At 38.8% G+C, this 12,500-nt stretch overlaps 1 protein-coding gene across 5 annotated transcripts in view; it reads left to right on the top strand.

The window, feature by feature from the left end:
• The window catches only part of LOC138031254 (protein mono-ADP-ribosyltransferase PARP14-like), a 96,093-nt gene that overhangs the window by 74,015 nt on the left and 9,578 nt on the right, over positions 1 to 12,500 (top strand). For all 5 annotated transcript variants that reach the window (XM_068878945.1, XM_068878946.1, XM_068878949.1 and 2 more), the window contains 3 exons: positions 634 to 2,207; positions 3,092 to 3,280; positions 6,718 to 7,357. In XM_068878945.1, the coding sequence (XP_068735046.1) occupies positions 634 to 2,207; positions 3,092 to 3,280; positions 6,718 to 7,357 (2,403 nt within the window). The remainder of the gene's footprint in view (positions 1 to 633; positions 2,208 to 3,091; positions 3,281 to 6,717; positions 7,358 to 12,500) is intronic.

Below are 12,500 nucleotides of genomic sequence, written 5' to 3'. Positions count from 1 at the left end.
GAGAGTTTTATCTTAGCGGGCTAATCACTCTCCAGTAATAAAAAATGGGGTGACCACGTTTTTAGATGGCACTTTTGTTGCCATGGTAACATGTTACGTCACATTAATGAGTGCATCTTGTTAAGCCTTTATTAGTTTTTCATATGGTATCACAACATTGTCGTCAAATGAAACAGTTGGGTAGATTCGATCCTTCCAAATAGTACACTTTGTTGAAAGTGTTAAAACTGGTTTGAGCCTCCTTAGCTTAAGCTGTTATGTTTCAAGTCTATGACGTTGACAGATTTTACCTTTGCCAAAAATGACCTTTTACTTGTGTTTAAATCTTCTTCGGTTCGGTTCAGAACAACATAAACATTAGAATTATTGCCTTTGCAACCTGTTTTTAAATTTAGAAATTAGACAATGCCCATCTTGCAGGTGAGGCACATAGGTTACTTAGCCGACTGAAGGCAAAAACACCTAAATAAAGAAATTAAAAGAGAATGACACCAGCTGCTTTCATCGTTTTTCGGCGTTTTGTTCTTTTAAGTACACTCTTATTTGAAGGGATAGACTATAAATTAGAAATAAATAATTAAAGAAAACCAAGAGTAAGTAAATCAAGCACATCCAACTTTGTTTCATTTTCAGCCCTGCAGTTAGACATGGTTGTGGACCCGGATGTAATGGAATACGTCACAACCACATCACATCATGATGAGTTGAAGGAGGCATTATCTGCGAAAAAGAGTGAAATCAAGTGGACCCTACAAAAGAAAACAGCTGTTGTTGTGTTTCGTGGAGAAGACGAAACCAATTCGTGGCAGTCAGAGTGTATTGAATTAGTCCAAAGCTACCTAAGAAAATTTGCCAAGCATGATGTTGAAGTTAAAAAGGAGTTCTGGGAAGCCTTGAAGTCACGGTTATTTGACGTTCGCGCATGCCTAGGGGTTAACCCACCGCTGATCAAACCATTGGATGAATCTTTCCGCGCCAGAATTGTTTGCATGAGCTCAGAAGCAAAAGCGTTTGAAGATCAGGTTAAAGCAAAATTAGAAGAGATATATCGTGAAGAAACCAGGAAAACGTATTTGAAGTTTTCAAAGAGAATTCCTAAAGAACGCATAATTCTGTTAAAGAAGATAAAGTTTGCAGAGCAGCTTCAACAGCACAACAAGGAACTGGAGATAACGTTGGATCCTGAAGCAGAGGAGATCCATTTTGAAGGACCACCGGAACAATATAATGAGGCAGCCATGAAGTTCCATAGACTTGACGAGAATATGGTGGAAAAAAAACTAATTGTATCAAAAGGTATCTTGGAAGTGATAGGCTCAGATGAAGGTCTTAAGAGACTGAAATGCGAGTTAGAAAGGAACAACGTTGAAGCTGTCTATGTGATTGACAAGGAGGTTGGCATCGTGGGCACCTCGGCTGTACAGGCTAACCAGGTTGCCAGTCTTGTGGAGATGCTGACGTTAGAGGAAAGAGTTCTTGTAGATGCCACGAACCAACATATTTTGAAAACATCAGAATGGCGCCAACTATGTAATGAAGTCAAAGTTGGAGAAGATGTTCATCTACATCAGAATGAATGCAGTGAAACCGTTATTGTCGGATTTCGAGAACATGTCACCGAAGCTGTAAAGAAGCTAAATTATTTCTTAAGAAATAACAGCATTCTAGAAGAGCAATTTACGTGTTCTAAAGGCATTAGAAAATATCTCGTTGAGTATGGTGATGACGATTTGCGCTTGATTGAAACTCAACTCGCAAACTCGAGGGTAAAAATTGCGGAAAATGGAAAAGATGAAGATTTTGTTATTTTTGGCAATGAAAGAGGCATTAAGAGGGCACGAGAGAAACTGAACACTATTGTGGCCGGTGTCAGCTGTAAAGCGATTGACATCAAACAGCCTGGGCTGAGGAAATTTTATGCCAGTGGTAAAGGAGATCGTCTGGAAAAAACGGTAGAGAAAAACTATGAATGCGCAATCCTTGTCCAGAAGAGCTTTGACTCGAAGCGAGAGGAAGGTAAGGTACAAGATACACAAGTAAGTTCTGCCTCCATAAGCAGTGATGACGATGATGAGCTAGTCATTGGTGGTGACGATGATAAAGATGATCAGCGGGAAGCAGTTGGAGGTGACACTGATCGATCTTCTTTCGCCACCAAAGCTGGCCACCAAGTTTCGTGGAGAGCTGGGGTCATTGAGGCTGAAAAGGTGTGTTTGGTGATTTTAGTTCCGTCGATTGTTTTGGAGTGATAAAACTCAGTGGAAATTTTGCCCATTAAATATCTTAGTCGATTGGTGTCATCTGTAGATGCAGTTTCGTTCTGCCTGTATTCCCTATACAACCCTCTGATACTTCCGTAACTATACTATTGTAACGCAGTTTGTGGATCTGCTTTCAAAACTAATGTTAATCGAATCGTGATTCTGCAAAAACGAGCAAGTCCTGATATGTTGCTCATACAGATCCAATTTTTTAGGAACTCAACCCGCTTAAATTGCTCAATATTCACTTACTTCAAGTAGGTCAATTTACGAGTCTTCTTTAAGAAATTGTAATCTTCCCTCAAAATTGGACTCTTTTTTTTTAAATAATCCTAACCATACCTATAACATCAGGCATTGCTTTCTCTTTTTCCTTACCGTACTGTAGAATAAATATACGGCAGTTTTCCGTTTTCTTCCAAGGCCCAGAGTTTTTTTATGCACTCAGTTTGGATATTCCCAGTCAGTTTTTCTTTTCTCGCATCATTTAAAAATGAGCTCAAAAGAATTCATTATTTCGAAATATTGATTTTTCATTGTAAGATCGACTCTCGCCCTATTTGCATTTTCATGGTGTTTTGTTTCTTGTAGTTTGTGAGGAAACCTAATTTTTATGCGAGCCCCAAGGTTTTATTTAGGTTTCCTTGCCGCTTTCTTTCTTTATTTTTCTTTTCTTTATTTGGTAGTCTTGTATTTTCTGTAATTGATGTAGTGTGGCAAAATGAAAATAAAGGAATAAATGCCTGTGTCTCCTACTGATAACATCCATGTGTCCAAAAAGATTCAAATTTCTTCTGGATTAATTAATAATCCGCTTCTTTAAATCACAGGCTGAAATCCTGGTTAGTTCACAAGGAGCATGCTATCAAGCGATCCTCAAGGCGGGTGGTGCGGCGATGAGGAACAGCGTAACAACTCCAAATGCTGGTGACATTACAGTCAGTCCTGGGTTCGCATTGCTCTGCAGTCACGTGATTCATACCAACTGTAGCCCATGGCAGGCAGGCATTGGTGAAGCGGTGAGCGTTTAAAATGATCATGTTATAACTACTTGAAAAAAAAATCTGCTAGAGAACAGCAAATTGTATCAAAGTCATTTTCCCCTTTTATTTGGGCACAAGTTTTAACTGGCATTGTTTTGGACCATGAATCCGTTTCCCAAAGTGACCTTGTTATACATCGGCGAGGCCTTATTCGATGGTGACAGGGTGATACTCGGGAAAATTCGAGTGCTTTTTGAAGGAGTCGAATCTGCGACCTTTCGATCACTAGTTCGGATGCTCTTTTTGAGGGGTTCGAAGCAAGCAACCGTGGACAATCTTCCTGACGGTTTACGTTGGATCAGTGGCTTGATCTGATCGGCGTATGTATGTATGTATGTATGTATGTATGTATGTATGTATGTATGTATGTATGTATGTATGTATGTATGTATGTATGTATGTATGTATGTATGTATGTATGATGTATGTATGTATGTATGTATGTATGTATGTATGTATGTATGTATGTATGTATGTATGTATGTATGTATGTATGTATGTATGTATGTATGTATGTATGTATGTATGTATGTATGTATGTATGTATGTATGTATGTATGTATGTATGTATGTATGTATGTATGTATGTATGTATGTATGTATGTATGTATGTATGTATGTATGTATGTATGTATGTATGTATGTATGTATGTATGTATGTATGTATGTATGTATGTATGTATGTATGTATGTATGTATGTATGTATGTATGTATGTATGTATGTATGTATGTATGTATGTATGTATGTATGTATGTATGTATGTATGTATGTATGTATGTATGTATGTAGTATGTATGTATGTATGTATGTATGTATGTATGTATGTATGTATGTATGTATGTATGTATGTATGTATGTATGTATGTATGTATGTATGTATGTATGTATGTATGTATGTATGTATGTATGTATGTATGTATGTATGTATGTATGTATGTATGTAGTATGTATGTATGTATGTATGTATGTATGTATGTATGTATGTATGTATGTATGTATGTATGCATGTATGTATGTATGTATGTATGTATGTATGTATGTATGTATGTATGTATGTATGTATGTATGTATGTATGTATGTATGTAGTGTCCGGGTTCTCACTTACCCTCCCCAGTTTCCATATAAGTTGTGTAAAAGACATGCGCATGCAAAGAATAAAGTGAGTATGTTGTGGTTTAATTTTGTTTTTGGTTTGAAAAGTTCTTTTTTTTTCAAAGCAGTTTTCATTTTTTTAACTGGTTTAATTTTTTTAGAACACTGCCCATTTTAACATATTTGGATATCTTTCTGTAATTAATTTTATGAAGTATGTATAAAATAAACTAGAGAAATCATCATTTTTACGATTATTATGATAAATTGTTGTCTATGATGCTATGAAAGACAATGATAATTATTTAGTGCATGTAAAAAACAATTTTTTAGAGTTTAGGGTTATATGCTCAGCTTATTGATTGGGGTCAAACACTTATTTTGAATGGTTAGCTTTCATGTAAGGTTAGAGACACTGCCTGCAATTTAGTAATTAGGGTTGAGCTCTCAATTAGGGTTAGCTCACTTGCGGTCTGCAAGTGTCAGACACTGCAGTCCAGGTAAGGGAGTGACACGCATTGTAGTGATTGGAGTAGCACTCATTTGTGGTGTTTTAAAACAACCGTTGTCTTGGTTTTTTGGGTTAAGAATATTGTTTCATGGTTGGTGGAAGTAATTAAAAGCATTCTTTCACATGTAGGATAAGGGGTTTAGTTTGCAAAGAAGCTTTGGTGCTTTATCAATGGGGAAGTGAAATAAAGAAAAGGATTTATCAATTGAGTTGATATGATAAATTGACCTCTGTTAAGAAATTTGAAAGCTGACGTTTGAGTGTTATTCCTTCGTAAGAGCTGAACCCTTTTATGTCTTTCACAAGAAGGACTACTTTTCATAATGAAAAAACAGTGATATTCTTTAATCATTCCTTTGGCAATATAACTTGTATAATACAAAATTCATAAATATTTCTCCCTCATATTTTCAGTTAAATAGAGCAGTATACAACTGGAAAGTAACTTCATTACCATTAAAAGTAAGCATGTTGGGGTACAAGGGTGACATTTTGCCATGGAGTCGATCTCTATCAAAGAGAGGAATGCTGGAGCTGCCATTCGTTGTTGGGCATTTTCTGTGCATGGAATGGATGTGTTGACAATTCTCTTACTGATTTCTGCATAATTTCTTTAGCCACTTTTCCGTAATTTGCTGTCCTCTGCGAGAAATTCGACTGTGTGCTTGGGAAAAGACTTGGAACATTTACCGTTTTGGAACTACTTTCTTGTAAGTTGTTTCCTGTGAAGAGTTTGCCGTTCCTGTAAACCATTTCCTTTGTTCCATTTTTTTAATTGTTTCGGCTTAGATCGATCCTTATTTCCTGAAAAGCGGAGGTGCTCTTTTGTTTTTTCTTTCAAGAAATGTTTAGCCTTGTTGTAAAAATCATCCTCTAAATAATAATGTTTTTGTGAGTCTTTTGTCTTTAGGTGGCCTTTCAATTCCTCTATGTCTCTATAGAAATCATTTACGCAAGTGCGTTGGGCGTGACTCTGCCATATGTGGTTCTGGTGTAGTATTAGACATTTGTGTACTCTTGACCGAGAGTGCCTAGGGTGAATAATAAAACAGTTATTTATAAATTATTCTGAGGAACTAAATTGCTTTCGTGGATCAAGTGGATTAAGGAGTAGGCAGCAGATCCAGAGGTAGGGAGTACAAGATTAAATTCTGGTGAGTATACAGTTCTTGAGAAATATGAAACGTCTGTGAGTAGTCTTGTATAGAGGGGGTGGGCATTAGGGGGGATAGATGTGTGAAGGAGGGGTGGGGTGGGATAGAGGTACTGGAGAGGATCAGGGAAGGGTAGGTGAGTAGAAGGGAGGAAAAGATGACTACTGAGTTCTTTTTTAGACCCCCTTTAAAAAAACCAAGCCCCTAGTTTTTTTTTTATCTACACCCCCCAAAAAAGAAAAATCCCTTTTTTTAGGCAGTTGATTAAAAAAAACAAATACTGGTTTGAAAAAGAAATGAACCGGTTTAAAAAAAATTTCAAACCAAAGACAAAATTAAACCACAACAAGTAAATGTAGTGAAGATTACTGCGTGTGATTAATTCGTTTCATTAATCGGGATATTGGTTAAATATGAAGGTATCCTTCACTATACATTATTCATAAGTGGCTTTTATATACGTGCGTTAGCAAATTTCGCGCAAGCATATCGATGAGAAGACAGTCTGTTTGCCGGCGCTCTTGAGCATTGCTATCTCGGGCATGATAACCCCCTCTTTTTTATGGCGAAATTGTGATTTCTGCAAGCTATGGCAATACTGTGTTTTGGTAACAGACTTCCACATTTTACAATTTCATTTCTTTTTATTCAAGGTTTTACGAAACATCGTGCAGAGGTGTCTCCAGAAAGGCGAAGAGCTAAGAATGAGCTCTATAGCTTTTCCTGTTATAGGCACGGGAAACTTGAAATTCCCACCCAACGAAGCCTCGCGAATAATGTTGGAAGAGATTTTGAGCTTTTGCCAGACAAATGCTTCGTCCACCTTGAAAGATATTCGATTTGTGGTGTACCAACAAGATCAGGCCCTGATCACTGCTTTCAAACAAGAGATGGCTAACTTGCAATCTAAGCATAACTTACGCCAAGTATACACGACTAGCAGTTTGTTGGGGAAACTTCGATCCAAATTATTTGGAATCAGAACAGCAGCAAGTTCACCAGGCTTGTCATCTGAACATGGTTTGGTCGGACCAAGTAACCGCAAGTACACAGGCCCCAGTATTGAAGTCATAAATGCTGATTTGACTCAGGAAACAACTGATGCAATTTTAAACATTATCAGCACCGATATGAACATGAGCAATGCCGGTGAATTGAGCAAAGCCATCTTGAAACAAGGCGGGTCACAGATCCAACAAGAGTGCAGCCAACTGGGCAATCAAGTTGCGGGCTCAGCTGTGATGACAAACGGAGGCAATTTAGCAGCGCCTAAAGTTATTCACATTATTCCAGGTTTGGTTTTATTTTTTGTATTTTCCAAGTAATGTTAGATAGGTATTAACTTTTTACAATGCAACGCGCCTTACCGTGGTCACCCAACAAACTTTCACATATTTGACAACTACGTATAAGTACGTCAGCTCGAACAACCCATTCAACGGTATGCAACTTACAACCGTGCAACTTTGCAAGGAGGGGTGACTGTCAATCAAATTCGCACACCCTGATTGGCGTATAAGTTTTAAAAAACTTTGTGAAGTGGCCACGGTAAGGCGCGTCGAACTGTAAGTGTCGTAAAATTGAACTTAAAGCATGTTGACTCTTTAACAGTTCACGCTTTGTTTTCTCAAGTATGTCGCAAACCGGCCTACCCCGTTTGTTTACTACTTCGTAGCTGCGAAACCATTTTGTTCTTGTGTACAGTTACTTACTTGTGCAGCTACTTAAACAGTAACGAAAAGAAAGCGTGACAATTCAGGCTGAACTCAACCATCGTGATATCCACACCCTGTACAGGTTTATAAAGACGGTCACAAACTGAACAGCTAACAGTTGGCTTGATTACTCACTGCGCATAAGTCATGGATATATCGAATAAATATATTTTAACCCTTTCCTCCCCGAGGGGTGCGCCATCGACGAATAAAATCGTCTTGTCTTGGGCGGGAAAGGGTTAAGCGGGGACTCGTGTTCAAAGGTGGGTGTTCTAGGCCCTGTACGATCTGGAGGTCGTGGATTCAAGTCCCTCACACGAACCACTCAACTTGACCTTTTCTTCGTATCTTCTTTCTGTTTTTTCTTTTGTTTACAATTTTTCTGTTTTCGCCTTCGCCTCAACAGGAGGCCGACCACAATGTTACCGGTTTTGTCGTAAACTAATACTTTGGACCCAGGATCTCTCTTTTCTTCTGAGCCGGTGGTAGACTCGTCTTTAATCCGTAAGCGAATGCAGCGAAATCATAAGTAAAGGTTCACATTGCAACTAGGTTGATAATCAGACATAGTTTGATGCTTTGCTGGTTTAAAGAAATTTGAATGTAGCTTCAAAAGTTTTGACACTCCTGTCTAGTGTCTTCCGTTAGGGGTGATCAAAAGTCATCTAAAGAGTCAATTTATATGGGACCAATTTGCTGAAAAATAAAAAAAGCGCTCATTAATAGTAACTGGCGTCCTTGCTTTTAACCGTCGCTGCCACCAATCGGCGGTACTAGCAACGCCGTTGTTTGGAATCTTGGCACGCTTGGCACGTGAATGCCGCCCACGCTCCTTTGAACAGTGATGGTGCCGGCCTTTTACCTGAATTTCATTTGCATCTAACTAAAAGAGAAGGACGCCAAGTACTATAAATGGGAGCACCCTTTTCTTTCTTAGCGAATTGGTAGCATATGAATGGATTCTTGCGAAAACGTCGTATCACCCCTAATGAAGACATTTATGTTATGCTTTAATTCCTTGGTAACGCCGAATGACCTTGACTTTGAGTCACGTGAACGCTGTGTGTGCGGTAATTTCACTTCGCTTCGCAAATGGCCACCAATATAAAAATAATAGGTACGCAATGCGTACATGTGTGGGTTTTGCTCTTTCCCCAAAGGTTAACCAGACTTGCATCGCATCCCCTCGGCCTTTCCCTGATACTCCTCCCCTACTTTGTACATTGTACTCTTTACCTATCCATGAAAATGTTCTTATTTAGACTGTGAACCCCTCTAATATTGGTGTTTTTAGGAAAATCTGCCAAGACCACCCATTAACATAACTTCATTACAAAATTCACAAACTTTAAATGGTTTAAATATACAATTCTGATCATGAACCCTGTGTTTCAAAATAGAATTGGCTGAAAAAGTTGCTCTGAATCGGATAAAAATAGTTTCTATTAACTTTAATAGTTGCCTTTGGGGTTCGCACTTTGCCATCAGCTGATGAAAACACTTTGAGCCTTGACATCTTATGTATAGCCACTTACTGTATCATGACCACGACAAACTGTTAGAGGGTTGGAAAAGTCATTAACGTACCTGTCAAACATTATTGTTCGTTTCATAGGATAAATCAACTTTCATTAAAAATTGATATGAAAGCTAAATAGACAATACAAACAAACAAATGAAGATAATAGATAAACTTTGTTTAACAAATTAACTTAACAAAAGTAAGAGGTATTCCTATGCCATTTAGGTAAACTTAACACAGTGACTGAGACTGTAGTTTTAGGAGTCACAGTAAAATTTGTCCATCATTTAATATTGTATATAATCAGAAGCCCATGAGCTTCTGATATAACATAATGTTAAAAATGACAGGGTAAAGCTAACACAACACCAATCAGTCCAAATTAAGAAAAATCATTTCAACAGACCAAGTTCAATTCAATGCGAGCACAAATATATTTCATTTTGTGACACCTATTAGGTCTATCAGACACTTTGAGATTTTGTTGTTGTTCAACCCACACAATTCAAGCCTACAAATGTTAGCTTGCGAGAGTACTAAATGACTCCTATGTGGTGAAAATTGCAATCGGTTTCGTTTTAATTACAAAGCCTGATTTTCGACAGATGCAAACAAATTCATAATGTCGACATTCACTACAAGCCAAAAATGAAAGAAAACTTACCTCGGTGTCTCAAAGCAGGAGAAAACAAAACAAATTTTTCTCGAAAGCAGCAAATCGTGGAAGCAAGTCACTGCAAACAGAAAGGCAACAAGGTGGCCACCACTTCTTTGCCACGCGCTAGTACCCAAGCCTCTGCAACCGCTTAGAGATCACGTGACCATTCTAGTATACCGTCATACAAATACCTTTGCTGCTAGCTCAGTGTGGCAAACCACACAAAAACTGTGTTGTGTTTAATAGTAAGACGGTTTAAAACCATCAGCATGGACCACATTTGATTTGAATGAAGGGGGTAGTTTCTAAAGAAACCGTGGTGCTTCGTCGGTGGGGAAGTAGTATACCAAAATTTGGTTTTATCAACGGAACTGATTATGTCAGGGACGGCGCAGTGGTGAGAGCACTCGCCTTCCACCAATGTATCCCTGGTTCGATTCCCGGACTCGGCGTGATATGTGGGTTGAGTTTGTTGGTTCTCTACTCTGCACCGAGAGGTTTTCTCCGGGTACTCCGGTTTCCCCTCTCCTCATAAACCATTATTTGACTTGATTTACTTTCAATGTTAATTTCAGTTTACAGTGTCCCCAATTAGCGCTCCAGCGCTACAATGACTTGACACTTAAATAGAGTTCCTTTCCTTTCCTGTAAATTGGCCACCGTACAGAGATTCTCCGTTGATAAAGCCACACCTTTGATTTGGCTCTGCGGAAATCTCTGGATCCGACGTCATATAAAACAAATATCCCTAGGTAAGGTCCTTCCCAAGGAAATTCAACTTGGAATTCCTCCCCTTCCGTCGCCGAAGAATGTGGAGCCAGACGCTGTCTCCGACTCGGAACGGTTTACTGGACGCCCCTTTGTTATAATTTCGATTCTGACAGTCACACAGTTTGTATGGACCCCCTGTTGCTTAATTTGACCTGTTTTCTCTACACCAAAGCGTAGGCAAAAAAAAGCTGCAGTCGCTCCACAGTTATTGAATACTACATTCCAATTCAATCCGCCCATTCAACCGTTTCCTGCTGTCGCCACGAAGACCCGTTTTTAGTGGGAAATTGTTGTGTTACCTTCCAACATTTAATGGGGGGGGGGGGGGGGGGGAGGGGTATATGAGAGAAGGAGAAACTATTTATTTTGCGCTTTAACAGAAGTGGGTTGAAATACAGCTCTTCCCAACTACTTTTGTCTGTGATTGTAGCTTTCGACGCATGATAATTAATTCCGACACGGCATTCATGAAATTTATTATCTTAATTGGTAATATTCTGAATTATAGAAGCTGTATTTGTATTTCTGTATAGTTTTTACTGATGAGTAGAATATTTTCTTTTCTTTTATTACATAGATAGTAATATTTATATAGATACTTGATGTTTGTACCGTGTATAAATAAAGATAATGATGATGATGATGATGATGATGGGTGGGTGGGGGGAAGGGGGTACAGACTGTACAGTGACATTTCTGCTTCCGCTAGATTAGGTAGAAAGGCTCGTTGCACGTGGATTTTCAAACACTTACAACACTTACTATTTCTCAATTATTCATCCCTTTATTCTTCATCCACTATAAAAAAAATTCACTCATGCGATTATTGATTGGCTTCACCCAATGAGTTAAGCCAGATCTTGGTCACACAGCAAGCATGACTGATCTCAACATTTTCTTGGAGACCCAGATTTTAGAGTTCGAACCGATTACCAGATGGGAAGGCCGGTTACTCATTTTTACTCGTGGATATAATCCACGAGAATATCCACGAGTTTTGGGGAGAATCTGTATGCAGATTGCCACTCACTCGTAACCGGAAGTTTGATCTAATTAGCCAATCTTCAAGCGAATTACAACACAGCTTGGAAAGTTTGACTTCCTGTTTGCCAGGGTGTGCGCCACCATTGGTGTTTGTGGCTTTTGCACTAAGTGTTTGAGCACTTTCCGCGGCATTTAGAAGCAAGAGACTGAGGAAGTGGGGAATTGCGTTCTTCGAAGGTTTAGCAAAAGATTCTGAACAAGTAAACATTGGTGCAATTAATTGTGCACCCCCTTTCACTCACTAACGCGTAGACTTAAATGTCGAAATCGAATCGACCGACACATGGTGAGAAGACAGTCTCTGTCGGTCCCCTAAGCTCACGGAGGATTTATTAATTCCATTTGGAAGGTGACTTACATTTGGAGAGTATCGAGCTCATCGGAGTTCAGAAAGTGTTTTTCTCTTGCTCCTCCTTGCTTTTCTAGACTTGTCAATACTATTGTGTATTCCAGATCAATCTGTTACTAAGGGTTCAACAAAATTGAACCAACAAAATAAGAGTTATTGTGCATCAAGAGAAAAGCTATTGATATCAGGAGACATTGAATCGAACCCAGGCCCTGTGGCTCATGGAACAAGTACACATACAGTACTGAGAAATCCATCTATGGCACTGTTGCAGGCTCGATTAGCTCAGCAAGGAATGAAGGCACTAGAACGTACCTCAGATGGTTCATGCTTCGTTTCTTCTATTGCCCACCAGTTATATAATGATCCTGATGAAA

The sequence above is a fragment of the Montipora capricornis genome, chromosome 14 (assembly GCF_036669925.1).
Source record: "Montipora capricornis isolate CH-2021 chromosome 14, ASM3666992v2, whole genome shotgun sequence".
Lineage (NCBI taxonomy): Eukaryota > Metazoa > Cnidaria > Anthozoa > Scleractinia > Acroporidae > Montipora > Montipora capricornis.
The sequence above is the reverse complement of the archived record's forward strand: the minus strand, read 5'-3'. Positions and strand labels throughout refer to the sequence as shown.